Genomic DNA, 24890 nt, shown 5'->3' with positions numbered 1-24890 from the left:
GGGAAGTAGGTGATCACAGCAGTGAAAGACAAGAGAAAGAAAGAAACCACATGAACTGTGAGCAACAACAAAAAAAAAGAAACGAAACGGAAACATTCCAATTAAAGTAATGACAGAGGGTGACGGTGTTATATCTGCTATGACATCATATTGATATTACTAGGTTAAACCCATGTTAAAGGAGAAAGTGTGAATGAATAAGAAAAGAGTGTAGCGGGTTCTTATCTGGAGTGCAGTCAATATAACCACGGTGTGGTGCCGAGGTCGTGGTAGAGCTGTCCGTCCACGTAGAGCCGGTCCACGGCGATGACAGCATGGGAGCCTTTCTGGATGAAGCTACGTCGAACTGGGAACAGGACCTTGCGTCGTTCCAGGATCTCTTTGGGGAACTGGTCGTTCACGCTGAAGTCCGTTCCTTTCAGCTCTCTGCCGCGACTCTTCACCTGTTCCTTCTGTTTGAATTGACCGAATTTGGCCACAATAGGTCGTGGTCTCCCGGTCCGCGACCTCAGGCCCCCCAAGCAATGCACTCTATCGAAGTCGATGTTCTTTACGGTGTCCTCCAGCAGCTTCAGGTGGATTTTAATGAAGCTTTTCACCGTTGCCTCCGCGTCCTCTCCGGCAGATTCTGGAATACCAGAAAACACAAGATTATCTCTCATGCTACAGGCTTGTAGATCGATAACGGACTCTTTTATTTTTTTATTTTCAATGTTTAGCTGGGTCACGTTATCAGTGAGAGATTTGACCGACTCCCGTAGCGTGGCATTTTCAGCGGCAAGCGTTTCCACCTGCTGCTGGCTGAATTCCAGGGATTCTCTCAGAGATTTAAATTCCCAGTGTAAAATCTCCACCAGGGACAGCCTCGCATCGAAACTGGACAATCGCTTGTCGATTGACTCCAGGATGTCTGCGATGTCTTTGCCGGCAGGCGATGTTGTACCGGGAGAGTCTGATGGGCGACATCTCTTCGATGACGGTGTCTCAATTTTGGCCGGGGAAGATGCACTCTGGGCCTTCTTCATTACTAAATCTTGAAAACAGCGGTCGATGTAACCTTGGAGAGCGTCTAAACTCTCCCCGTTGTCCTCCAGGGTGTTAGAGATGATAGGACAGATGTTGTTAGTTATATGACAGTTGATTAGTATATTTGGTAATACTGAAGCTTGAAAAAAACTTTATTAAACTCTATGCTACCATTCGCTTTTTTTCCGCCAAATCTCCAGCGTCTGACGTCACCTACAACATGGGTCGCTTACCTTACCCGTCACTTACCCTATCTCAAAAAGCTTCTAAAACAGTCAGTGATCACTGTTGACCTCCCTTGGCTTTTATTACCGCTAATCATTTATTTAAGCCAGTGTTGCCAACTTAGCGACTTTGTCGCTATATTTAGCGAGTTTTCAGACCCCTTAGCGACTTTTTTTCTAAAATAAGTCGCTAAAAAAAGACATGAAAGCGCATATCGCTTTTACTCTCAACAAGCAGCGGGTGCTGTAATGCAGTCAGTTCTTCTTTTACTCTTATGCTGTTTTGTCCATCACAAGGTTTAAAACTACTTATAAACACACACACAAAGTAACTCCACCAGAGTGCCAATTTTGGGTCACTTTTACTGGTCCAAGCCCGGGTAAAGGAGCAGGGTTGGAATTGTGACATTAAAAAAACCAATAATTGCTAAAAGAAATTTAATTTGTAGTTCTAAATAAACTCTAAATGCATTTAGGACGTTTTTACTCACTTTATGTCTCTTCCACGATGTTATTTCTCTCTCCAACAACATAGGTTACAATTGGATTAGCATGACCAATTATGCAAATTAGGCGATGACGTCATTTAGCGACTTCTAGCGACTTTTAGGACAACCAATAGCGATTTTCCTTACTGAGGAGTTGGCAACACTGATTTAAGCTCAGTTTTTAAAACCTTAGGATGTAGTTACAGCCCATCCCATGCAGCAGTATATGAATGACTAACCTCGTATTGTGGATGGATTATCGCAGTTGTTCTCCTGGCTGAAGTTTGGTCCTTTTACAGCATCCTGCCATGTGATTACATTTGTTCCTGACCACCGAGAACACTCACGTTAACTTTTATCGAGTGGAAAAAAAAGTTAGCTTGTTTATATTATGCAGCTATGTACAACTACATAGCTGTGTCGTAGCGGTCACGTAGCACATCATTATATCCCACAAGAGCAGTGGCTGCAGCCAGACCCTTCTCCATTATATACCAGCTAGCCAAACTTCAGTAACCCTACAAACGTCACTGCTGTTTAGTTTTCTGTCTTCATTTATGTTGGAAGTGATAACAGAGCTGTACGTTTTAATTTGTTTCCAAAACCCCGCAGTCAGGACATGCTATATTGTATTTAGATAGAAGCTAGCGAGCTAACTCCCTGCTAACTTCTAACTCCGTTAAATGTCATAAATTCCGTTTTCATGGATGCCTGTTAGTTAAACTCAATTGTTACACCTGGTAGAACAGAACGCTGATCATTTTATTAAAGATGAAAGACTTTAGACAGTTTTTCAACTCTCAGTAATGCCATAGTGATCATTTGATATATGGACCTGCAGCGGAGTTTAGGTCGTAAGTGTGTTTTTTTGGCGAAGTGGGGCTGTTAAAGGCGTCTGCTGGGAGGCTTAGCATGCTGTGCTGGGTTTTTCGGACACGGCTAGTGACGTCAGATTGAACAATTGGATAGTACATGAAGTGTCGATTTAAGCCTAATGCTGCAGTGCGTCTCCTACGCAGACGGCGGCAGTGGCTCGAAATAAAGTAAAGGCACCAACAAGTGTAAAACACTGGGCGCGAATAACGTTTAGGTGCTTGTGAAGGGCATGGCTGCAGGAGACAAGTCCGTTTCTGAGTTACTCAGAGAAGTTACTAACCGCTTAGATTGTACGACTTCACCTCAGTCTGAGAGAGTGTTGCAGCAGCGTACTGGAGATGAAGCGGTCCCTGGTCCAAGTTCTCATCAAAACAGCACAATGTTAACGTTAGCAAACGCTAACGCTATCACAGCTAGCTCCACTCCACGAAACACTGTTCAGGGTAAGTAACGATGTTACTGCTTGGTTAGTCTGTCTGCCAAAAATGAGCTTTTTAATCAGTTCAGTCACAAATTTTTTTATACTGTTTTTATCATAGCAAAGAACTTAATAAATTAGGTAAGAGAAGATAATCGTCTTCTGGGTTAATGTCTGTATCACTGTTTACATTGTTGCGGGTAATAGTTAAATCATGACGTTTTAAAGTGTCTTATTTTCTCTGCTAATATGGAAGTCAAGTAATCTATGTGAATGAAAATAAAGCAATTCTAGTTCAATGTAGTGATTTTGTAAGCGGGTATAATACTTGCAAATTAAGTAGCAATTAATCTAAGCTTTTAGAATGTTTTCTATAATATTGTTTTTCCCTTTTTAAAGCTGAAGTCGCAAGACTGTTTGCCCCTTACAGAGTGAGGCCTTCCTCAGCGCCACTTTCATCTCTGACCTCGCATTCTTCCAAGAAAGCATGCCGCTCCATTTACACACACCTTCTTCTGTTTACATGATCATATTGCAGACACAGTGCCAGCTAAAGCAGTCAAATTTGACCTAGCAGCAGCTGGACTTGGAGAGAAACGGATTTCATTCCAAGGTGATGCTACATGTCATTTGTTAATATTTCAAGATTCAGTTTAACTACTTTTTTACTCTTATATGTACCATTTTTGTAGTAATGTACAGCAAGTAATGTGTTTTACAGGAAGGGATGGAATCTGTCCTGCGGGGTAGAGGAACCAGATAGTATCATCTTGGAATCCACCATAACCTCAGCAAGAGCAGAGCAATCGTCAGGTGATATGGTGGTAGTGCAGGAAGATGCATCTCATCAAGATGAAGAAAAGTCACTTCTAGGGGAAAAACCAGGTAGTCACAGGAATTAAGTTAGGAAGATACCAGATAAATGGCAAAAAATACATATACCGTATTTCCCGGACTACAAAGCGCACCTAAATATTAGCCGCACAAGCTAAAATCAGGGGAAAATCCTGTTTTGTACATACATTAGCCGCACCTGACCAAAAGCCGCAGGTGTTTCAATGTTGACTTATCATATGTAAGAGAATATGCACAAAGGGAATTGTCAGGAAAGAGATGGCTGTTTGGAGACATCACTTTTATTAATATTTTGAAAAACAAGTTATGGGTACATATTTGCACATGTAGTACATAACAATAACCTACAGCACACCAGAACAATAGATTCGGCCTACCTTTTAGGCTCAGGTGCAGTGACACAGCTTTAACAAGAAGAAAAGTCAGTCATTCACCACCATCTTTCTCTTCTTCCTACGCACTAAAACCACCAAAGTCCTCTTCTCCAGTGTCGGATACAAACAGGCTCATGATGGCTTCGTCATCCACTCTTCTTCTCTCCTTCGTTGTCACTTTCAAAACCAAAGAAATCCTCATTGTCAGTGTCAGAGTCGAACACCCTCAGAAGGGCCGTGGCGGTGTCCTCCTCTCCATCATGCAGCAGTCCAGCCCTTCAAAATCCGTTGGTGATCGTGGATGTTTTCACACTTTTCCACGCTGTCAGAATCCACCGGTGGAGTTGGGCATAACTTGCTTTTTGGGCATAACTTGCAAGTTTATCGCCGCTCATCATCCACGACTCCCGCTGAACGCGTAGCGCTACTTTGAAGTTTGTTTTTCGCGCTACTTCGTACGGCACTACGTTGCCTGGCGGACGGACATGTGACTAACATACCACTCTTGAACCCCGATCCTTCCGCCAGGCAACGTAGTGCCGTACAACAGCGGAACAAACAAAACAAATCGTCTTACGATATGACAAAAATCACGGACAATCCATAGAAAAGCCGCACCTGACTAAAAGCCGCAGGGTTCAAAGCTTGTGCAAAAAGTAGCGGCTTATAGCCCGACATTTACGGTATTTTATTTCCTTTGATTCATGTGATCCATGCAAATGTGTACCTTTCAGAGTGGAAATGTGAACAAGATGCAACCAGAGCAGCCTGGCTCTATAAGTCCGAGTTACTTTCAAAGTATGAGACCAGAAAGGCAGTAGTCCTGCAAATGGACTTGCGGGAAAGTATTGTGGATCAACAGAGATCACTTATCTCCCTTTACAAAGCTCCAAAGGTAGAGTGGGCGGGCCCTGTCAGCTGCAAACTGGAAGGTATTTTTTCTGTATTGTGAAAACATTAGAAATCCAGTGACTGACTAATCCGAAACTTCACAAGTTTTTTTCTTCTTCTTCCTTTTAGGGGATGTTGCTGTTGGAGAAGGGGTGAAGAGATTCTTCTTCTCAAAGGCAGTTTCTCTAGTACAGTCTGGTTTGCATTTGAATTTTGGTATGTATGAAACTAGACTGGGCACATGTATAGTGGATTAAATAAGAGAATATTTCATCATGTAAAGAAAATGTATTTGTTATGTAAATGAGTTAATTGTGTTAAAATTACTGCCTGGATTTCTCATACTCACCATAACCTAGATGTACTCTTTTCAAGGAACACAGATCTTACAAGACTGTTTGACGGTGAGCCAGAACACTTGACTCCATCCACTTCTCAGACCTTGCTTGAGAGTGACATGTTTTTGGTGGCAGGTAAGAAAGTTATGTACAGAAATAAGAGGAATAGTAATTTAAAATAATACATGTGCAGCACTAAAGGAAAAATTATTACTTGTGTTACATTATCCTAACTGTAACCATAAAGATGAAAAATAGATTGAATACAGTTACAAAACTGTTTGTCTTTACCCCCATGCAATGTTAGGCTTAGTGAATTTATTATGTTTGATCTTAGGAAGAATAATGGGACATTCATTCATTCATGGTGGACCGTGTGTGTCTGGTATAAGTCCTGCAATTTGAAATGCTTTATCAGTACAGTGGATGTTCTTTAAGTATTTAACATTTAAAGTGTTTTTTACTTTACGGACTCACACTTCAGTTTTGGTTTGGTCTCACTGTTGTAGGTCATAACACGAACAAGCCGTCAAGTCAAGCAGCTGAGGAAAGGGCTTCAGGAGACCATGGTATGGCCGCTTCTGACAGAAAGATCAGACATCATTCCTCTTTTCTTACCAAGGGACTCAGAGACTGCTCCCTGTTGTGAGGTAAAGTCAGGTCACATCTTTTAACATCTGAACAGTAAAGGTATTTGGTTAATTTATGAAGGATGAACATTAATTGTTGACACAAAACATCAATATACTATTTTGTATGCTTGGGCTAGTCGAACAGCTGGGTTACATTTAATAAAAATACACCTAATGTTGCTGACGCTCTTAAGACTACAAGATAAGTAAAGATATAAAATGACAAATTAAGCTTATTTTATCTTGTTGCATTTCAGAGAAAAAATTAACCAAGGTGAACTATTTTATGCAGTCTATTCTAGAAAGGATAGTGTGGCCTGCCACAGAAGATGAAGATGAGGAGGAAGAGGAATGCTCTCTTGAGGATAAATGCAGAGTGGCAGGCTACCTTTGGTCCTTCATTGAAAATGGTAAGTCTGCTGCGATAGGTATTTTGCTATTGGTTTTCTCTGATTATACTTTGGTAAATTACATACAGTCCAGTGATCTCGGGTCATTAACAAAGTACACTATAGTATAATTTAGTTTTCTTATTTGCTCCATACTGCCTCCATGCAATACATAAAAAACAGAGTGGTGGCATTATCAGTTGCATTATAATTGTATATAACTACTTTTAGCTTTGTTACCAAAAAAATTATCTATGACAGCTACAACAGCAATTTGAGTGGGGCAAAAATGTCTTGTGCTCTTTATGTAATTGTTCATCTTTTATGGTATTTCTCCATAAAAGACTCAAAATAATGAATATAGGATGTCATTATAGTTTAAAACAATCTTCTGTTGCAGCGTCTTGTGCACAACGAAAAGCCCTCATCAAGTTTTGGACAGGATGGGAAGTCTTGCCGAGAGAAATGACTGTGGAAGTGGTCAACAGTAGTCTTCCACCTGTTTTGAAGTACTACGTCTTCCTGCACACTACTGTACCTATGAGTCATTTCTTTCTGTTTTATAGCCACTCACTGTTTTGTTGAAAATGAAATCGGTTATGCTGTTTTGAGTCAGTATTAGCTACAAAGCCATAGATGTAGAAACTTAAAAAAGGGGTGTGAACATATTGCACCTGCTTACTTTGAAGAGTTAAGGTGTGGTATCAAACATAAGTTTGAGTGACTGAACAGTTTCACAGTAGGTATCCAAAGCTTGACTGAGTGAAACCCTGTTGTTTGGTAGCACAGCAAGCTCTCGTTCACTCAGTGCACGTGGGAGCTGAATCTCAGGAATGGTGATCTCATTTGATGGGCGGTGATTATGTGGTCCTGTCCAGTCCACACCATAATCCTCATCAACCTGAAAGACCATGCACATGTTTTAAATCTAAACTGAAGAGGTGATTCCTGCAGCTGTTCCTAGATGGACTTATTGAGTCTGTCAGGGCCTATGTGAGTTTCTTAGGCATAATTATTCATTCACCCATTCTAGGTCAGGATTGGTTCTCTTCAGGTATAACAAATTTAACTTTGTTTAAAGTATTGCCATCTATACCTGACAGATTGAATAAAAGGAGAGAATGGCTTGAAAGACATTTTCACTTACAGGAGAAATATTTGGTACACCAACTCGAACAGTAGAAATAAACTCATCTCAACTACAGATAGTAGAGTTTTACATAGAAGAACAAATACGGATCAAATAGTCATGTACCTGTGACAAATCTTGTCCCTCCTTTCTGTGCAGCAACCAGCGTTGCAGAGGTGAATGGTTGTTTGCTGTTCTGAGTCCGTGCTGATTCCATGCTTCCTGGAATGACTGAAGATGATGTTGAATGTGATGCAAAAAGCATCTGTGCAGTGCAAACAAGTCAATTTCTTCACCAGGGTTGAGCAGTCCTTGAATCTCCAGCTGGGTGAAGATTGTGTAGAAAAGGTCAAGGACGTTTTCATATACATCAAGGCGCTCAATGCTATAAGACACAGTGAGGGAAATTGTTCATTTATGGTTTTTCAGGCATTCCTACGTCAACAGCCTTCCAAGTCAATTATTAGTGTAGTGTTAATGTGCTGTGAAACCAGTCAATTATGCTCAGAAACCATTTGTTTTATTACAATTGCATGTGTGAAAACAATGTAAGACAGGCCATCAATTTACTTGTCCTTACCGCTGGTGTGAGAGTTCCTGTTCTCCCCCATTGTCTGCACCATGAAATGTGCAACCTTCACATTTTCCCCTCCTTTGTCTGACCTGGAAAAAAAGTAGAGAAGTTTTGATCCGAGTCAGTGAGAGTAACAATCTGAATATAACTACTGTCCAATACAGAGTTTTTTGGCATACTGTATTTGTTAAACACCTCTTACCGGACGGTATGCCATATTGTCTGATTGCTGACAAGAAACCATCAAAAACTGTTGTAACTTTGTTGTTGGTGGCAGCTTTAAGGTAGACAATTAACCTCGAAAAACCATCTATCCCACCATGGACAACAAATCTCCATCTGACAAGGCAGAATTAAAAAAAACAAAACAAGAAAAAACATTGTCATGTCCCCAGTTACATACAAGCAAGACCAATATTTCAGTTCCATATAAAGTGACAACATGTTATAACAGGAATGTAAAAGAAATAATAGAAGGGAAACTTAAACACTTTACAGAAAGATCTGTAGTGCAAGGAATCACATGCATAATGTAAAGCCTCAGACATGACTATAGCAAATCCTGTAAATGGCCTTATATGACAGCATTTAAGATGACATTTACAAATTCAAGGCTTCATTTTACAATTTTATACATGCATCCTGTTACTTCAATGGAATTGGGAAAAGGTGATGCAAGCACTGACCAAATTAGTTTATGATTTCCATCGATATGCCAAAGGTGATTTAGTGCTGGTACACTGTACTGACGACGCCTTGCAGTCTAAATAGATAACCGTGGCATCATGACCCCTTCTGGATTGACTCGTCTCATTGAATCCATCAGTCGAAATCCTGATTAACAAACAGATCATGTCTTAGTACTACCAACTACAAAAAGACTGTATTGTAAACACTGTAATGCTTATGAGACAGATCTTCATTGCTTCAGGTAAGTATCCAGGTGCTGTACAGATTTACTGAGGAGAGAGAATCGTGTACAAACTGGTTCAAACAAGAACATAACTACATAACAGTGATACGAACATGCCTAGTCATTTTTGATGCCTACATTATAATATCACATCATGGCTACACTGACACATGCTTTCTGGGTGTTTGGATATTCAAACAATATCAGCTTACTTTGAATGTGTATGCCTCTGGATCGTAGATGTCCCATCATCATTCTGCAGCCGGCATTTGGGTAATGACGCTGAATGTCCAGCACTTTTGCATCCAAGTCCTCATTCCCAATAGAAGAATACCTATCAGATTTTCTGCACATAATTTTTTTTTTTTTAGTATAACAGCAAGTCTCAACAAAACAATGTATTCTTGTTTTAGCTTTACTGAAGACACCAGAGAAAGTATGATATTTAAAATGCTGCTGTAATAGACAAAACCATTTCAATAAACTTGCTATTTAACATCAACTTTGTTATGTGTTATCAGAGAACAATTAGCTGCAAACAGCAATGAAACATTCAACTATGTACTATTTAAAGCACTAATGACCCTGCTGTCTACCAAGATGTGATAAGTAAGTAGACTGTGGAAAGCTGGTGGGTCTACTCTGTGTAAAAGGTTCCTACAGGTTCCAGTGCCCCCAGTCTCCGAGTTAACACACTCTAACAGCTAACACTGCGCCGGCTAAACGTGTCTCAACAACGAGATGGCGCCGATAGCTTTAGCCGTAGCTGCCCCACTTATTTTAGACATTCACAATAAAAAAGTAAGCGATAATATTTCAATATCAAACGTCATAATTAAGGTCAATATCTAAATAATGCTGTGTACAGACTCACACAGGTGTTAAATTACAGCATAAACTTACTTCAGACATTCCTTTCGACAATGCTGTCATCGATGCTAACATCTTGAAGAGCAATTATAATCCCAAGCATTTCAGAAACATCATCTAAACGACTCAAAACAGTATCTACAGGTAAATGATCCCTCTCTATCTGATCTCCTAAAATGAGCAGAATTGACTGAAGTTCACACCAGACCGCCATCTATGGGCTCAAAATGTGGTCATAAATATTTTGTACTTGTTAAAAAGATTTGTATGTGTAAAAAAGATTTGAATGTTTTAATAGAATTTGTGTGTGCGTAAAAAAGATTTGTATGTGTAAAAAAGATTTGTGTGTGGACTTAGCCCAAAAAAACCCTGCAAGTTACAAGTACGAATTTTGACCCTATTTTCCTTCCTTTCATCTGATTGGTCAATGTCATGTCAATCACAAATGTAACAATCCAATCAGAGAACAGATGGGTTTGGCTGTCGGAGGGGCGCTTTTTTGAACTGCAGGTCCTTGAAGGGTGATACAGTTTGAAGCTGGAGGATCTCTATATAAATATCCGATAGCAGTTAGGTCCCCTAACTTTCAGCAGCTGTTGAAAGGATAAAGTTGTGCTATATCAGTGGTTAGAAATACCATTATTACTTTAGGATTAGTTTAACATCTGCCTCTGCACCTCACTGTACAATACCTTGTGCAATACTTTTTGTAAATAGTCAACAGTGCAATAGACTCAATACTTGAAATGTGCAATTCACTTGTATTTTTATTTTTTTTATTCCTATTTATTCTATTTATCCCCTTTGTATATTTTATTTATATTTGTCTCTGTATTTATATATGTGTGTGTGTGTGTGTGTGTGTGTGTGTGTGTGTGTGTGTGTGTGTGTGTGTGTGTGTGTATATATATATATATAACAGTTCTGTAACTGTAACTTTGGTCGTTGCTGTGCTTTTTTTGGAAGTCGAATTTCCCAGAGGAACCCACCCGAGGGATTAATAAAGTTCTATCTTATCTTATCTTATCTTATCTTATCTTATCTTAACACAAAGTCAGGGCTGACCCAGGACCATTGCTGTGAGTCACAGTGCGCAGCATAAAAGTCCATTCACATGGGACGCAGGATGTGCTGCTAATGCTAACTGCTAACTAAAAGCAAAGGATCCAGAATTTGTTTCGCTGGCTGCTGGGCTCTGTGGGTTTTTGCAGCAGCTCTACCTGTACTAGATGCACCTGCTCCTTGTCTTTTCTATCTCTGACTTTATGTCCTCTACAAGAGTTTCTGTTTTTTTTTTGCTGGTTCTTCAAATGTTCAATAAAAACATGTATGCTAATTCATAACGAAGAAAGCTTTGTAATGAAGACTGTCATTTCCAAAACACTGCCCGCCCCCACCCCGTGGTCCGCAGCGCTGTTGAAAAGGCTGGGGAAGTCCCTATATTAAACACGTAGACCGGTGACACAAAAATCACCAAACTCGGACGACCACAGACTGTTTTCCTTCGTGGTGATGAAGGAAAACGCTGGGTTGGCATGAAAACGGGCATTTATTCCCTTCAAAGACCTGCAGTTCAAAAAAGCGCCCCTCCGACAGCCAAACCCATCTGTTCTCTGATTGGATTGTTACATTTGTGATTGACATGACATTGACCAATCAGATGAAAGGAAGAAAAATAGGGTCAAAATTCGTACTTGTAACTTGCAGGGTTTTTTTGGGCTAAGTCCACACACAAATCTTTTTTACGCGCACACAAATCTTTTTTACGCGCACACAAATCTTTTTTACACATGCAAATCTTTTTTACGCACACACAAATATTTTTTACACATACAAATCTTTTTTACAAGTACAAAATATTTATGACCACATTTGGAGCCCATAGCCATCCTCCCCGACTTTTGACCTAGCACGTTTTTGCTACCTGTAGCAGCCGTCCGCGGAGCAGGTATCCAGGAAAACTAGTCGATAGTAAACGATCAGCCAATAGGTGCAAAGGCCACTCACACTGATTGACAGACAAAGTCATTCTGCTGAAAAGTCGCATTATGAAATAAATAGGCCATTGGGAAAAACGGGATTTTGAAATAAAGACTGACTTTGAAAAAAGGACATTTTGGAATAAAAATGGTTGGGAATAAATAAAATGCCTCAGGAATAATCTCTGTTATTGTGATAAATAATGACCATGAAATAATATTTCACAATAATAAGTAAATTTATATAGCAGAATGCAATATATTTCACAATAATGAGCTTTTTTTTCAAAATGTGTTCCATTTAGAGATGACACGATACCACTTTTTTATGTCCGATACCGATTCCGATATCATAAATTTGGATATCTGCCGATACCGATATGAATCCGATATAGTGTTTTTTAATCAACAAAAATATCTTGCTGCATTTTGTATAAGTTCATACTCAAGTTTAAAACAACAACTACACTAAAGCTATTCTGTTATACCTGTATGCAAAAAAAAATATTTCATAGTTCAGCAATACTGATCAATCTAATAAACTTCAACCTACACCATCCTCCTATTCTGGTATTTTAAAGAGTACTTAGCGTAAATATTAAGCAACCTAACTAATAGGGTTCCAACTCCCAGCAACAACAAAAATAAATAAATAAAAAATGGGGAACCACCCCTCACGCTCCACCTCATGATGCTTAATCGACGTAATCAACCTTAATTTGATGCAGTGTGAAAAAAAATGCACAGAAATCAATTATTTTTCAAGAAATATTAAATAGATTCAACATCTTTCTTCAACAAAATTGCAGACTGCACAGATGGTACCTTCCCAAAGGAAAAAGTACTATAGCTTACTAGGGTATATATATTAGACTTAATAGTCACTATATACAGTAATTGACTTCTATTCATTTTACATCAAATTAAAACTTTGGGTGTCAGATAATTATTTATTAAAAGCTAGACATTTTAAATGAGAATAAGAAAGAAAAGTATGTCTTTGTGCCCCCTTTCCCTGTTAATGCCCTATCGGCCCCCCTGGCTAAACTTTGCTAGATCCGCCCCTGCACAGTTACCAGCCGTCAGCTACGAAGAAAAAGATCTTTGAGTAGAAAGTAATATTAAATAAATTCTAACAACAGCTTATCAAGCTTAAACGTGCTGCTGTTGTTCAGCCACTGGTTTCCTCTTTCTGGTGCAAAGTGGGCCAAAAACAAACCAGAGAGACGGACTCGCGACAGAAAAGCCGATCAGCTGATCATTAAGCAGTTTCATGATTGAAGTAGCAGCAAGAAGAGGCAGTCGTTTGTTAAGCTTAACGCAGGAATGCTTTACAAACATTTAGAGATGGACTTACACACTTGCTTTACTTCTCTCGGGGATAACTTTGTCGGAGATGAAATGCCGGGTTGCTAGTGAAGCTCCAAATGCTATCCAGACCACCGACAGGTCCCGCATGCCACAGCCGCTCTATCACGTGATGCATACTGCTCCGACGTGCTAACGTTCTGAGGTGAGTTACGGCGTGTTGCAAGTTTGTGAGGTGCTTTCGTGATATTTAATGGATTGGATTACATTTTTTATTTTTCTCCGATATCCGATCCAGTAATTTAGGTCAGTATCGGACCGATACCGATACGTAATATCGGATCGGTCCATCTCTAGTTCCATTATTTCAAAATATCATTCTCACATTACATACAGTGGGGCAAAAAAGTATTTAGTCAGCCACCGATTGTGCAAGTTCCCCCACTTAAAATGATGACAGAGGTCAGTAATTTGCACCAGAGGTACACTTCAACTGTGAGAGACAGAATGTGGAAAAAAAATCCATGAATCCACATGGTAGGATTTGTAAAGAATTTATTCGTAAATTAGGGTGGAAAATAAGTATTTGGTCACCTCAAACAAGGAAAATCTCTGGCTCTCACAGACCTGTAACGTCTTCTGTAAGAAGCTTTTCTGTCCCCCACTCGTTACCTGTATGAATGGCACCTGTTTGAACTCATCATCTGTAGAAAAGACACCTGTCCACAGCCTGGACATGGATTTTTTTTTCACATTCTGTCTCTCACAGTTGAAGTGTACCTCTGGTGCAAATTACTGACCTCTGTCATCATTTTAAGTGGGGGAACTTGCACAATCGGTGGCTGACTAAATACTTTTTTGCCCCACTGTATCTGTGTCTTATTTATTCACATAGTTATTTATTTCATCGTGTCCTATTTATTTATTTAATTTTGAACACTTTGGAGTTCCATATACATCAGGTTTCATTTGAGATATTAACAGTTTAACTGCTTTTCATTTCTTTGAGCGATCTGGTCCTTAGTTGTTTAATTCCCTTTCTTCTTTTCTTTTGGGCTCATGGTCACGTTCCCTCTCATTACAGTAACAAAGGCATCGACCACCTGTCCTCCATGAAGAGGAAGAATGCGGTGCTGGTGTACGACCTCCTCCTGGAGATGCTGGATGCCAACACAGCCAGCAGCAGCAGTCAAACATCATCATCCTCGCCTGGCTCTGACACTTACTCTGAACAGCAACAGTTCCCCCCACCGCCATCTGACCTGCAGCCAGGCCTGGACCAGATGGCTACAGCTGCTGACAATACCACTGTGCCTCCAGCGGAAGTCCCGGTCCTGGACGGACATCTGCTCACCCTTCAGTCTACATCTCCATCACAGAATTTAGCGGGGTCTCACTTGGACAGCAACGAGTAAGTTCTGTTACTGCACTTAAAGCAGACGTGTTAAGTTTAGAAACAAAGAAAGGTGATGGAACAGAGGATAAGAAGGGAGGATAAACTGAAGGAAAAAGGAAAAAACAAAACAATGTAGGTAGAAGCTACTGGCAGGGGGATGGTGGATGAGTAGAAGACAAGAAAAAGGGAAGATAGGAGGCAAATGAGAAGAAAAGGAAGGTAGATGAGGAAAAAGGTAAAAGTCGAGAAAGAGATGAAGGAAGACAGAAAGGAAAAAATGCAGCAATAAAGGAAAGAAGCACAGTAATGATGGACAGAAGGAAAAAGAAAAATGAAAGGCAAGTCAGCTTGACCCACAAGTGTTACACAAAAGCCTACAAGTTATAATAACAATATATATATATATATATATATATATATATATATATATATATATATATATCTCATCAAGTAAGTACAAAATAACATTACAGAACAGTTACAGAACAAGAAAATGTACAAAAAACATTGTCTGCATAGTTGTGGTAAAATACCCAGCCTCATTTCTTCTCTCATTTTCAATTCTGTCCTTGAACTTGACTATTCCAGAGCAATGTTTTTCTGGTTATTAACCCCAAAACACCAATGTGCACTTTTGTAACACTATCACTTTCATGTGGGTTAAAGTCACCCAGCTTTAGTTTTCTCGGGTTAAGCCACTTAGCACTATGAACCTATGAATCTGAGCATTAAAAGCTGTCCTTCTGATCCACTACTTTGCCCAAAGCATTTGCTTGTCTGCCTTGGAACCTGAACACAGTCATCCAGCATAATAAAATAAAACGTTATTGCACATAAACACTATTGCACAGGATGTCATCCATTGCAATGTACTCACCTTTGGATTGTTGTTTTAAAACACATATGAACTTGAGTGACATCCTCTTCTTAATCCTTAGGCTTTAATATAATGCCAGCCCAACTATAAAAGGTGTTATATCACGCTGAGGTCCGGACTGTGCAGGCCAGTCAAGCTCTTCCACACCAAACTCGCTCATACATTTCTTTATGCTTTGTGCACTGGTGTGTAGGGGCCATCCCCAAACTGTTCCCACAAAGTTGGGACTAAGAAATTGTCCAGAATGTTTTGGTCTGCTGACGCATTAAAGGTTTCTTTCACTGGAACTAAAGACTGAAAAGCAACCCCACACCAAACTCGGCCATTGGATTGCCAGAGAACATGTGGCCACTGCTTTAGAGTCCAGTGTTGCTGTGCTTCACACCCTTGCATCTAAAACTTTGCATTGTGCTTCATGGTGTAAATGGTAATGGACTGATTCTTATATAGCGCTTTTCTACTCTCCCGGAGTACTCAGAGCGCTTAATACAACATGCCACATTCACCCATTCACACAAGCACTTTCTTCTATGATTTTAAGTGCTTATTAACTAACATTCACAATCTGATGGACGCATCGGAGAGCAGCTTAGGGTTAATATCTTGCCCAAGGATACTTAGCATGTAGTCTAGAGGGAACCAACATTAGATGACCCGCTCTGCCTCCTGAGCTACAGCCACCCTGGCGTGATGTCAGGCTGGGATGCAGCTGCTTGACGGATGGAAACTCGTTCCATGAAGCTCTCTGTTTTTGAGCTAATATCATGGTCACGAGAAGTTTTGAGGTCTGTAGTGATCGACTCTACAGAAAGTTGGTGACCTCTGCAGTGACCTCTATGATTTTGCATGGTTGATCTGATATCCTCGTGTTGGTGTTGTTCCCAGATCATCATACTAAATGTTGTTCCAGGATCAACATTGCAAGTGACCAATCAGAATGTTGTGACGTCATACTTTTGCGACTTCGGGAAAAACCGGCGTAAAACAAAAAACTGTACTTAAGCTGCGTGAAACCGCCTCTGTCCGCCGATCAACGGACCCTGACCCTAACCCTAACCGTAACCCTTTAACAAACAGTAAGCAGAATTGATATTGTCCTTGCAACATTGGAATTTCATAAATGCACGAATGGCTTGGCGCGCAAAGGAATAACGTCACAACAATGTGATTGGTCACTTGCAATGTTGAACCTGGAACAACATTTTCATGATGGTCTGGGAACAACACCAACACGAGGATATCAGATCATCCGATTTTGCATGGCTGCCTACCACAAATGGCTGAGTTGCTGTCATTCCCAATAGCTTCCTTTTTTTATTATTATTATTATTACACCACTAACAGTTGATTGTGGATTATTTAGTTGGGAGGAAATTTCACCATTGGAATTCACTGCGCTCCCGAGAACGACCCATTCTTTCACAAATGTTTGCAGAAACAGTCTGCATGCCCCTAAGCATGGTTTTATACACCTGTGGCCATGGAAGTAATTAGAACACCTAAATTCAGTGATTTTGAGTGGTGAGTGAATACTATTGGGAATATAGTGTATTTATATCCAAAGAGCAGTTGAAACTGTAAAAAATGCCAAAGATAAAACAGTGTGATAGGAATAAAATAGCATTTTTAAAACAAAAAGGTGATTCTCAAATGAGGAATAAAGTTGCTCATAACAACTATTGATTTTCAAGCTTGTTAGAACTGAACTTATACTTTCCATGTGTCTATTTCTATTTCCATTTTTTTGTAGCAAAAGTCTAAAAAAACGAGGGGTATCTCAAGACTTGTGCACAGTACTCAAACTTCCCAAAATGAACTTTGACTTTATTCCATGTCCAGAGTGCTTAAGAATAGCAAATCATTCCCTTCCTCTGGAAAATAACTGTAATAATTTCCCTCACAGTTACATTTCTGCGGAGCACCTGTCACTGGATAATAGGGATGCAGGTCCAGGTCCATCGGTGGAGCCAACAACCTACGTCATCCCTGATAGAGTTGTCACGGAAACAGCTTGAGAGTGACAGAACTGACTGAGGCTAAACCTTAGTGGATATTCATCACCCAAAGATTGGAAAAAAAAACCCATAAAAAAACAAAACAGAAAGCGCTGTTGTGAGGTAAAGTTTCTCTTGTCAAGATTTTTGTAGTCTTTAAAAAAATTTTTGATCGAATGTATATTTTGTGTGCGTAAATATTTCTTGTGAATGTGCACTACCATCGCTGTTCATAAGGACATCACTGGCTGGCTGCCCGGCAGCCTGTGTGCGTTTTTTTTGATAAACAGTATTTGTATCTCTTTTTATCACCTTGATGTAACATCCAGAACAAGCCATCTACAAACTGTCTCCACTTACTCATAAGGGTGCACTTGGCCAACAAGTCAACGTTCATTTCTGTAAGATTTGTTAGTCGTACAAGGACGTAAAAGGACGCTGTTCTCTGTCACCCTATTGTGTTTTTTCTGCTTTTATTACTGTGCACTTTGGTGTTTTAATCTGTGCCTGTTTACGCAGGAATTTTCTACAGTCTTTGTACTTATCTGTTTGTGGATTCGATCAACAGTATGTGGCCTTTTACCAAAACGACTGTTAAACTTGTTCTCTGTTTCTCTGGTTAAACTAATGCTGAATTTATACAGTAAACAGTGGCACAGACCCCTTCTGCAAAGGCTACCAGCAAAATTTGAAAAAAGGAAAATTTCACAATTTAGTCATAGTAATACATCTAATCTGATATAATGAGCTTTAGCAACTTTTTCTCAGACTGTTAGATTTAGAATCGGAACAGCCTGACTGCCTTAAACAAGCCATACCTAAGCCATATGTTTGTACAAGCTAAAATGCACAAAATTAAATTACTTTACAACAACAGAAACTTAGTTTTTTATACTTGATTTCAGCACTTGAAGTTTATCACACTTGAAGCTACTGATCTTGGCTTTACTAATATGCTAATGGTAACACTGGTCACTGTGACATCACCCGATGGTTGGTGAGCCCCCATGATGAAGCCTTGAGTGAAGAGTTTTCATTGTTGTCCGTAACAAAGAAATTTGGAGATAAGAAAAGTCTAACTCGTTTTTAACTGTGAAAATTACATAAATATCTTAGATAATCCTCCTTTTTAAAAATGCCCAGAATTGTGAAAATTTACTACCTTTTTCATTATTAATTTTAAACTACTGCCTGAGCCCATAGTGTTTATTTAAGTCACAGAGTAAGCAGTTCTTGACAGATGTAAAGTCGTTGTGTAGCCAGGCAGATTGCCCCCTGCTGGTCATTAAAAATAATGTAGATGTGTATGGTACATGGGTGTTGGCTCCTCCTGTCAGAACCTGGGAGCTTTTCCTTCCCACTGTTGCCAACTGCTTGCCCATAGGGAGTCTTTGTATTGTTGTAGGTTTTAGGGTCTTTACAGTAGTATAAAGCACCTTCAGGGAACGGTTGTTGTCATTTGGCACTGTATAAATAAAGCTTAATTAAATGACTTAGCACTGTATGTCAGCAGTGTAACAGTAAGACACCAAAAAAAAGAGAAATGTGTTTGTTGCACGTTGCAGATTTATCCATGTTCTTAGCTGTAACTTCTCATGTAGACAAATTGAGCTTTGGCATCAGTCCAGAATCGCTCTGTTTTCAAGGTTGAGAAACTGTTGGCTGTTGATATTTTCCTTTAAAACTATTCAGCTTCTTGTACATATAAACCCTTAAGGGCTCATTTGTGTGTCTTCTTTGCTTTATGATCTCATTAACCACATAAGACTTGAGAGAACAGCCTGTTACTTGGAACATCAAAACTGCAAACAGCTTATTTTCCGTCACACAAAGCAAACTAAACGGAAATAGATGCACCATGTACTCATTCCCAAGTCATAAAATGTGCCACTTGTGTGCCAGTGTAAATTTAACCTTAGTGCCAGATTATTTAACCACTGTTAATAGACCAATATATGTTTACTCTGCTTTATTTCCTGATGTTTGTGGATTGTGCGCACATGAACACACACCCAAATCTGATGCTGAAGCTGTTTCTGTTGGCAGTCTGTGCACGCCGCACACACTCGTGTCAGATCTTGTGGATTTTTTTCACCTGTCTTTTCTGTGAACTCACAACCAGCAGCAGCAGCACATCGTGGCAAACATGGTTTATTGTCAGTTCAAAATTACAAACAGTACATCCCATAAATAAGAGATCACAAAATAAATCAAACTTTACACACCTTTTGTTGTTTCTGTTTTGTGAGGCTTTTGTGCCGAGGCTGAAATTATCTACAGTTTTGAATTGCTCATAGAATCTTCTTTATAACATTTATCAGTAACTTTAACAGTAAATTACACACATTTAATGATCTTTGATTGTGCATGGACACAGCTACATTCACCTCTCAAACGATTTCTTACATTCAAGTTCAACTCAAATTGTGCCGTGTGGCTCTTGAGACGCGCTGTTCATCTGCACTGGAACAAAAAACAATTCAGAAAAATCTCATGTGTACGTAATAATGGGTGATCGTTGCAGACTTTCGTGTCATTGGTCGAGTTGGATAGCCCTGCTCAAGTTTAAAACCTCAAAAAAAAAAGCTGTACAATTTATGATAAATACAGCTCAAAATAAATATAAAATTCCCTTTCATAATACATGGGTGAGGTTACATAAAACAAAAAGTCACATATAGGGCCAAAACCACAGTCAACTACCAGGTCTGTAGATGAATTGTGTTTTTAGCCTTTGGGGGTTGTTGTTGTTGTAAAGCTGCACATCGACTTTGTGAGGAAACTGTCATGAGCAAATTTGACAATAATATTTACCCACTCCCTAATATTTTAGAAGTAAAAATGGCAGTTACCTTTGGAAGAGAATTTGTTCCTACAGCTGTTAGATTTTTATATTCATTTATATTGTTTAATATAACAATTTTAATTATCTGTCTGAGCTACGGGACACCTGAGAGGATGAATTAAGTATATATGCATTGCTGGCTAGCCCACCAACTACCTGTGAACCTACAGCTCGTTCTTTTAGGCAAAAAGTGCCAAACAGCAGGTGAACAAAGTTAGCTGCTAGCCGGCTAATGTGCAACTTTGGAAACAGCAACCACAGCTGCATCAAGGTGACTCTTAGGTTGAGTGATCGGCTAAAATATCACACGTATATCATAGGAAAATATTCATCACACTGACTCTTAAAAGTTTGTTTATCACATTTTCAATATATCAACTTAAGAGTTTTTAAATTACAACCCAGCTAAATAGCACAGTTGAAAGCAACAATTTACCCTTTTTTTCTCAGTAGTTTTCCATTATATACAAGATTCATTTATAACATTAAAAGAACATTATGAGTTAAAAGAATGGTTGTTCTGTTGGATACACAAAGGCATGTCTGCTAAGGAGTCACTGCCATTATTTACAAGAAAAAAACTCTTACAATTCCTATTTTAAATATTTCAAAACCCAAATAAGAAAAAGAACACGTGTCTTTTCCTTTCTGTACAAAATGTGCTTTTAACAACTGCCCCCGAACCTAAAGAAACCCCCTAAACAAACAAAATCGGTACAAATAGCTGCAGTGGTAGAAAATGGCTGGTGTACTCCTCACATTTCTTCAGTTGCTTTGGTAATAACCGCCCTCGAATCCCTCATACCGCACTATACAAAATAGAAGATATCAAAATAAATCGTGGAGCCTTTTTTCCTTTTGCACCGTCTGAATCTGAAAAGTGTGAAATTGTTTCAGCGGGGAAATCAGCTGGCAAATCTACAATCTAAAAATCACAACTTAAACACAGCAGTAATATGGCTTCTTGTTAAGGAGCATAAATAAATAAATAATTTAGTACAGCAATAAAGTTTAGAGTGAAGAACACATGATTCCTTCAGACATGAAGAACTGTGCTTCAATTTTGTATGGGAGGGAGCAGGTACATGACCCGTCACATTGTTAACGGTGTCTATTTGGGATTTTTACCTCCACTATATGGCTGTTTTTGTTTTTTTTCTACTATCCCTTTATAAGGAGAACATGGACACAAAGTGTGGCAGTGATCATGTGGGTGGGGGGCCGTTGGTGTAGTGCAGCATGGGGTAGAAAGATCGGGCAAAGTTGTTGGTCAGTGTACAGCTGTAGTTCTCTTCAGAGAGAGGCACCAGGCAGGCCAGAACCAGGAGCATGAAGAAGAGCAGGTGCAAGGGGAAAGCAGCTCGCAGAACCCGGTAGAAGAGGGGTCGCTGTGGGGAAGAGTCCTGTCTCTCCTCCCTGCAAGTGGATAAATGTTGAGAGAGTAAAGAGATGTTTATGTTGTTCACCAAACAGAACAAAAGTCAAAAACAACATCTTTATTTTTGTATTCTCAAATCTGCAATATAAACAGCCGTTTTGCACTTTGAGATCTAAGATTGTAGTTTTTTGTTTTTTTTTTTAGAATAGAGACTGATTTAAGGTTCATTTAACTCTGACTCTAATTAAATAAAAAGGTACCTTTTGGTTGCTGATTGTCTGACCGGAGCTGCCTGCAGACCAGCCTCCTCCTGAATCAAAGAAAAAAGCACATGTGTTTATCACTTGGACAGCGGCTGACAACACTACACAATGGTAGAATGGTGTGTAATAAGAAAGTGAATTTTGCAGAAAATAGAGATTTTTGATAGGAAACTGGTCTCGAAGCACACTGGGAGAGATATCTGTGCAGGAAGTGTGACTTTATCGCGGTGGAAGCAAAACAGTGAAGGTAAGACAAAATTCATGACAATTTTTTCCAAAGATCTTTTGCTGCTGGTTCAGTGACTTTTGGTCAGGGAGTTTTGGAATCTGAGAGATGTCGGCTTTCAGCACCCAACAGCATGTTCGTGTATGTTTGCGCTTTGTGTTTGGTTCAGTGGTTGTTGAAATGGTTTTGTGAGCTTTTAGCTGAGATTGTGACGTTTCTGTGGATACCACACATGTCTATATTTAAATAACAGATCTCACAGTACATCCCATTAAACCAGATCTTCTCCTTCTTGCCTCTGGTATGGGGGGCACTGGGGGTCAACACATTAATTGTTTATTGCTTAATTACTTTGTGTAGTATGAATGGCCATAAGGGAGGTTTTTATCAATAGGAACAGCTGTAAAACTTGTGAAAATGCAGTAAAAAGTTCAAAATTTATGCTTGTGTTTGTTGTGGTGAGCAGCACATAAAACTAGTTATTCTAAATGGCTTCAAGCGCACATTCAGATCTGAGAGACTCATTTAGACACTGATCCATGGCTCTGTGTTACAATCACACATTTCAGCTTCTCTGCTTTTCAAGGACACTTTATATATAGTCTTTTTTATGTAATATACAGTACTGAACTGTAACTTTAGTCTTTTTCTAGGCAGCTTTTTTTTTTACAGATTTACTACCACTGGGGAAACAAGGACAAGTTTGAAACCTTTTGTCCTGCACAACCGAAAATTGCTGAAAATTAAAACGGGTATGACTTTATCCAGCTCCTAGTTTAGTTATTATAAATTCTGCACTCTGCTTTGTAGACTCCCATGTCATTGAAATGCAGCCAGATGCTGCTCAGTTTATGTTTTCACTCCTTTCTTTGCGTTTTCCCAACTCGCTTGCATTTAAATCGGGCTCCCAGTCTTGCTGTGTACCTGGCCTGTACCACTGCACTTGCTGTCCCAAATACCGATGGGCCACTGATAACTGACATATGAAATTATCCCACAGGGTCTATTGTTTGACACCCCTGCTTTAAAACTCCAAGACATCTTTGGTGAAGACTCCAACCCTAACTAAACCTAAAAGCTAGGCAATCAGAATATGTTTAGAAAAAAACCCTCCAAAAAACCCAGATAGCAATTTTTGACTTTCTCCCCAATAAGTCTGTTTCAGAGGGTTAAACGTATTATGGTCTCATATAAATGTTAAAGAAAAAACAGGTTCCAGTTTGAATATTGTGTTCCCTGGAAGTTGTATGTTCAGGAGTGATCCTGAACATACAACAAAATGACCTTCAGTAGGCTCTGTGCTCTTTGCTCACTGCCCAGCACTGTGGAGTCCAACTGGCATTTAAATGGTATTGGTAAGGAGTAACGCCACTCCCGAGATCAATTTAATTTATTTATATGGTGCCAAATCCCAACAAGAAATGCCACAAGGTATCTGTGATTGTAGGGTAAGACCCTACAATCAGATGACCCCTATGACCAATAAAGTAGGAAGGAAAAACTCCCTTTTAACAGGAAGAAAGCTCTGGCAGAGCCAGGCTCAGGGAGGGGCGGGGCCATCTGCCCTGAGCAGTTTGGAGTGAAGGAAGAAAGACAGGACAATAAACACACTGTGGAGGAGATCGATATCTAATTAATGCTTGCCAGTACAAGTTTCTGGAATTCTGCTAGAGGGAAATATGCCATTCCTCCAAAAGATATTCCGCCCTCGAGGAAAATCAGGATTTGCTTTGCTTGTTAGCAAGTTAGCATTAATCACAAGCAAAACAGAGCAATACTTGTTTTTGTTTATTGTGACCAGCGTGCCTAATGAGTCACAAATACACAACAGTGACTGTGCAGTTTACAAGTTTTACAGTTTTACTACTGTTTACTCTCATTGTAAAGTCAGGGTTTGTTGGGCTGTTCTGACTTTCCGAGCTGGAAGTCCGAGTTGATGGGAATCCCAGATGAAAATTCTAATTGGGAACTGGGAAATGTGGACTTAATGTGTAACACATCACAAGACTTTTGCCTCAAATGTACTTTGAGATGAAATCAAACATCCACACTACCAGCTTGCCAGGTGAATGTGTGCATGTTATCAGTGTAGCTAAAAATTGCTCAGTCTAAACACTTGAGTAAATTTACTATTTTAATATTTTGCATTAATAAGAATGTTAAACCTAACATGTATAAAAAGCATGTCAAGCTTATTAAACACAGTAACACATTTTGTGTTACGAGTAACATTTTCAGAACAGATTAAAAATAGAAAAAAGTAACTCTGTGTGTGGCTGTGTCCGCGGCACCCCTGCTGGCCAAATTACCAAAATGTTCCTGTGTACCAAATGTACTCTAGACAGGTTCAAATGTGGAGAGTATGCAGTGAAAAATACAGTTATTAATATGGTGGATGTTCAGTGGATGAATTTTACTTTTATTTATTTAACACATCACACTGCTAAAATGATCATATTCTGAAATACATGTTCAATTTTACTCTATTTTAATGCAGCTTCTGAACAGTCTAAATTAAAGGTAAAACACCAAGGTGTACCTGTTGCAGAAGCGGTGAGCTGAGCTTTCCCAGACCAATGCTTTCTACTTCAGAACTGGTGGAGCAGGTTTCCTGTGACAGTGAGACA

The 24890-nt window shown here is 39.4% G+C and overlaps 3 protein-coding genes across 4 annotated transcripts in view; 2 read left to right on the top strand and 1 right to left on the bottom strand.

Moving 5' to 3' along the window:
* esr2b (estrogen receptor 2b) overlaps positions 1-17594 on the top strand; it is a 72412-nt gene extending 54818 nt beyond the window's left edge. Inside the window, exons 10-11 of the mRNA XM_080871822.1 lie at positions 14369-14695; positions 17461-17594. Coding sequence (XP_080727948.1) covers positions 14369-14695; positions 17461-17572 — 439 coding nt within the window. The 3' untranslated portion in view covers positions 17573-17594. The remainder of the gene's footprint in view (positions 1-14368; positions 14696-17460) is intronic.
* Positions 1636-7775, top strand: LOC308390129 (uncharacterized protein). 2 transcript variants are annotated; one of them, XM_080871823.1, is made up of 10 exons: positions 1636-3057; positions 3432-3645; positions 3754-3917; positions 4996-5193; positions 5282-5368; positions 5536-5625; positions 5828-5875; positions 6000-6140; positions 6415-6532; positions 6912-7775. In XM_080871823.1, exons 3-8 carry the CDS (start codon positions 3851-3853, stop codon positions 6137-6139), a joined length of 630 nt encoding a protein of 209 aa, XP_080727949.1. In that variant the 5' UTR covers positions 1636-3057; positions 3432-3645; positions 3754-3850; the 3' UTR covers position 6140; positions 6415-6532; positions 6912-7775. The 2 variants fall into 2 exon arrangements, with proteins under 2 accessions (XP_080727949.1, XP_080727950.1); XM_080871824.1 differs by lacking the exon at positions 5828-5875 and having other exon boundaries at positions 1647-3057.
* A 4006-nt stretch (positions 17595-21600) lies between the features above and the next one.
* syne2b (spectrin repeat containing, nuclear envelope 2b) overlaps positions 21601-24890 on the bottom strand; it is a 142494-nt gene continuing 139204 nt past the window's right edge. Inside the window, exons 124-126 of the mRNA XM_080871114.1 lie at positions 24803-24874; positions 22035-22084; positions 21601-21812 (exon numbers count right to left, since the gene is read on the bottom strand). Of these exons, the coding sequence (XP_080727240.1) occupies positions 21602-21812; positions 22035-22084; positions 24803-24874 (333 nt within the window). The 3' untranslated portion in view covers position 21601. The remainder of the gene's footprint in view (positions 21813-22034; positions 22085-24802; positions 24875-24890) is intronic.

This window comes from Rhamphochromis sp. 'chilingali', assembly GCF_963969265.1.
Source record: "Rhamphochromis sp. 'chilingali' genome assembly, chromosome: 21".
In the NCBI taxonomy this organism is placed as follows: domain Eukaryota; kingdom Metazoa; phylum Chordata; class Actinopteri; order Cichliformes; family Cichlidae; genus Rhamphochromis; species Rhamphochromis sp. 'chilingali'.
The sequence above is the reverse complement of the archived record's forward strand: the minus strand, read 5'-3'. Positions and strand labels throughout refer to the sequence as shown.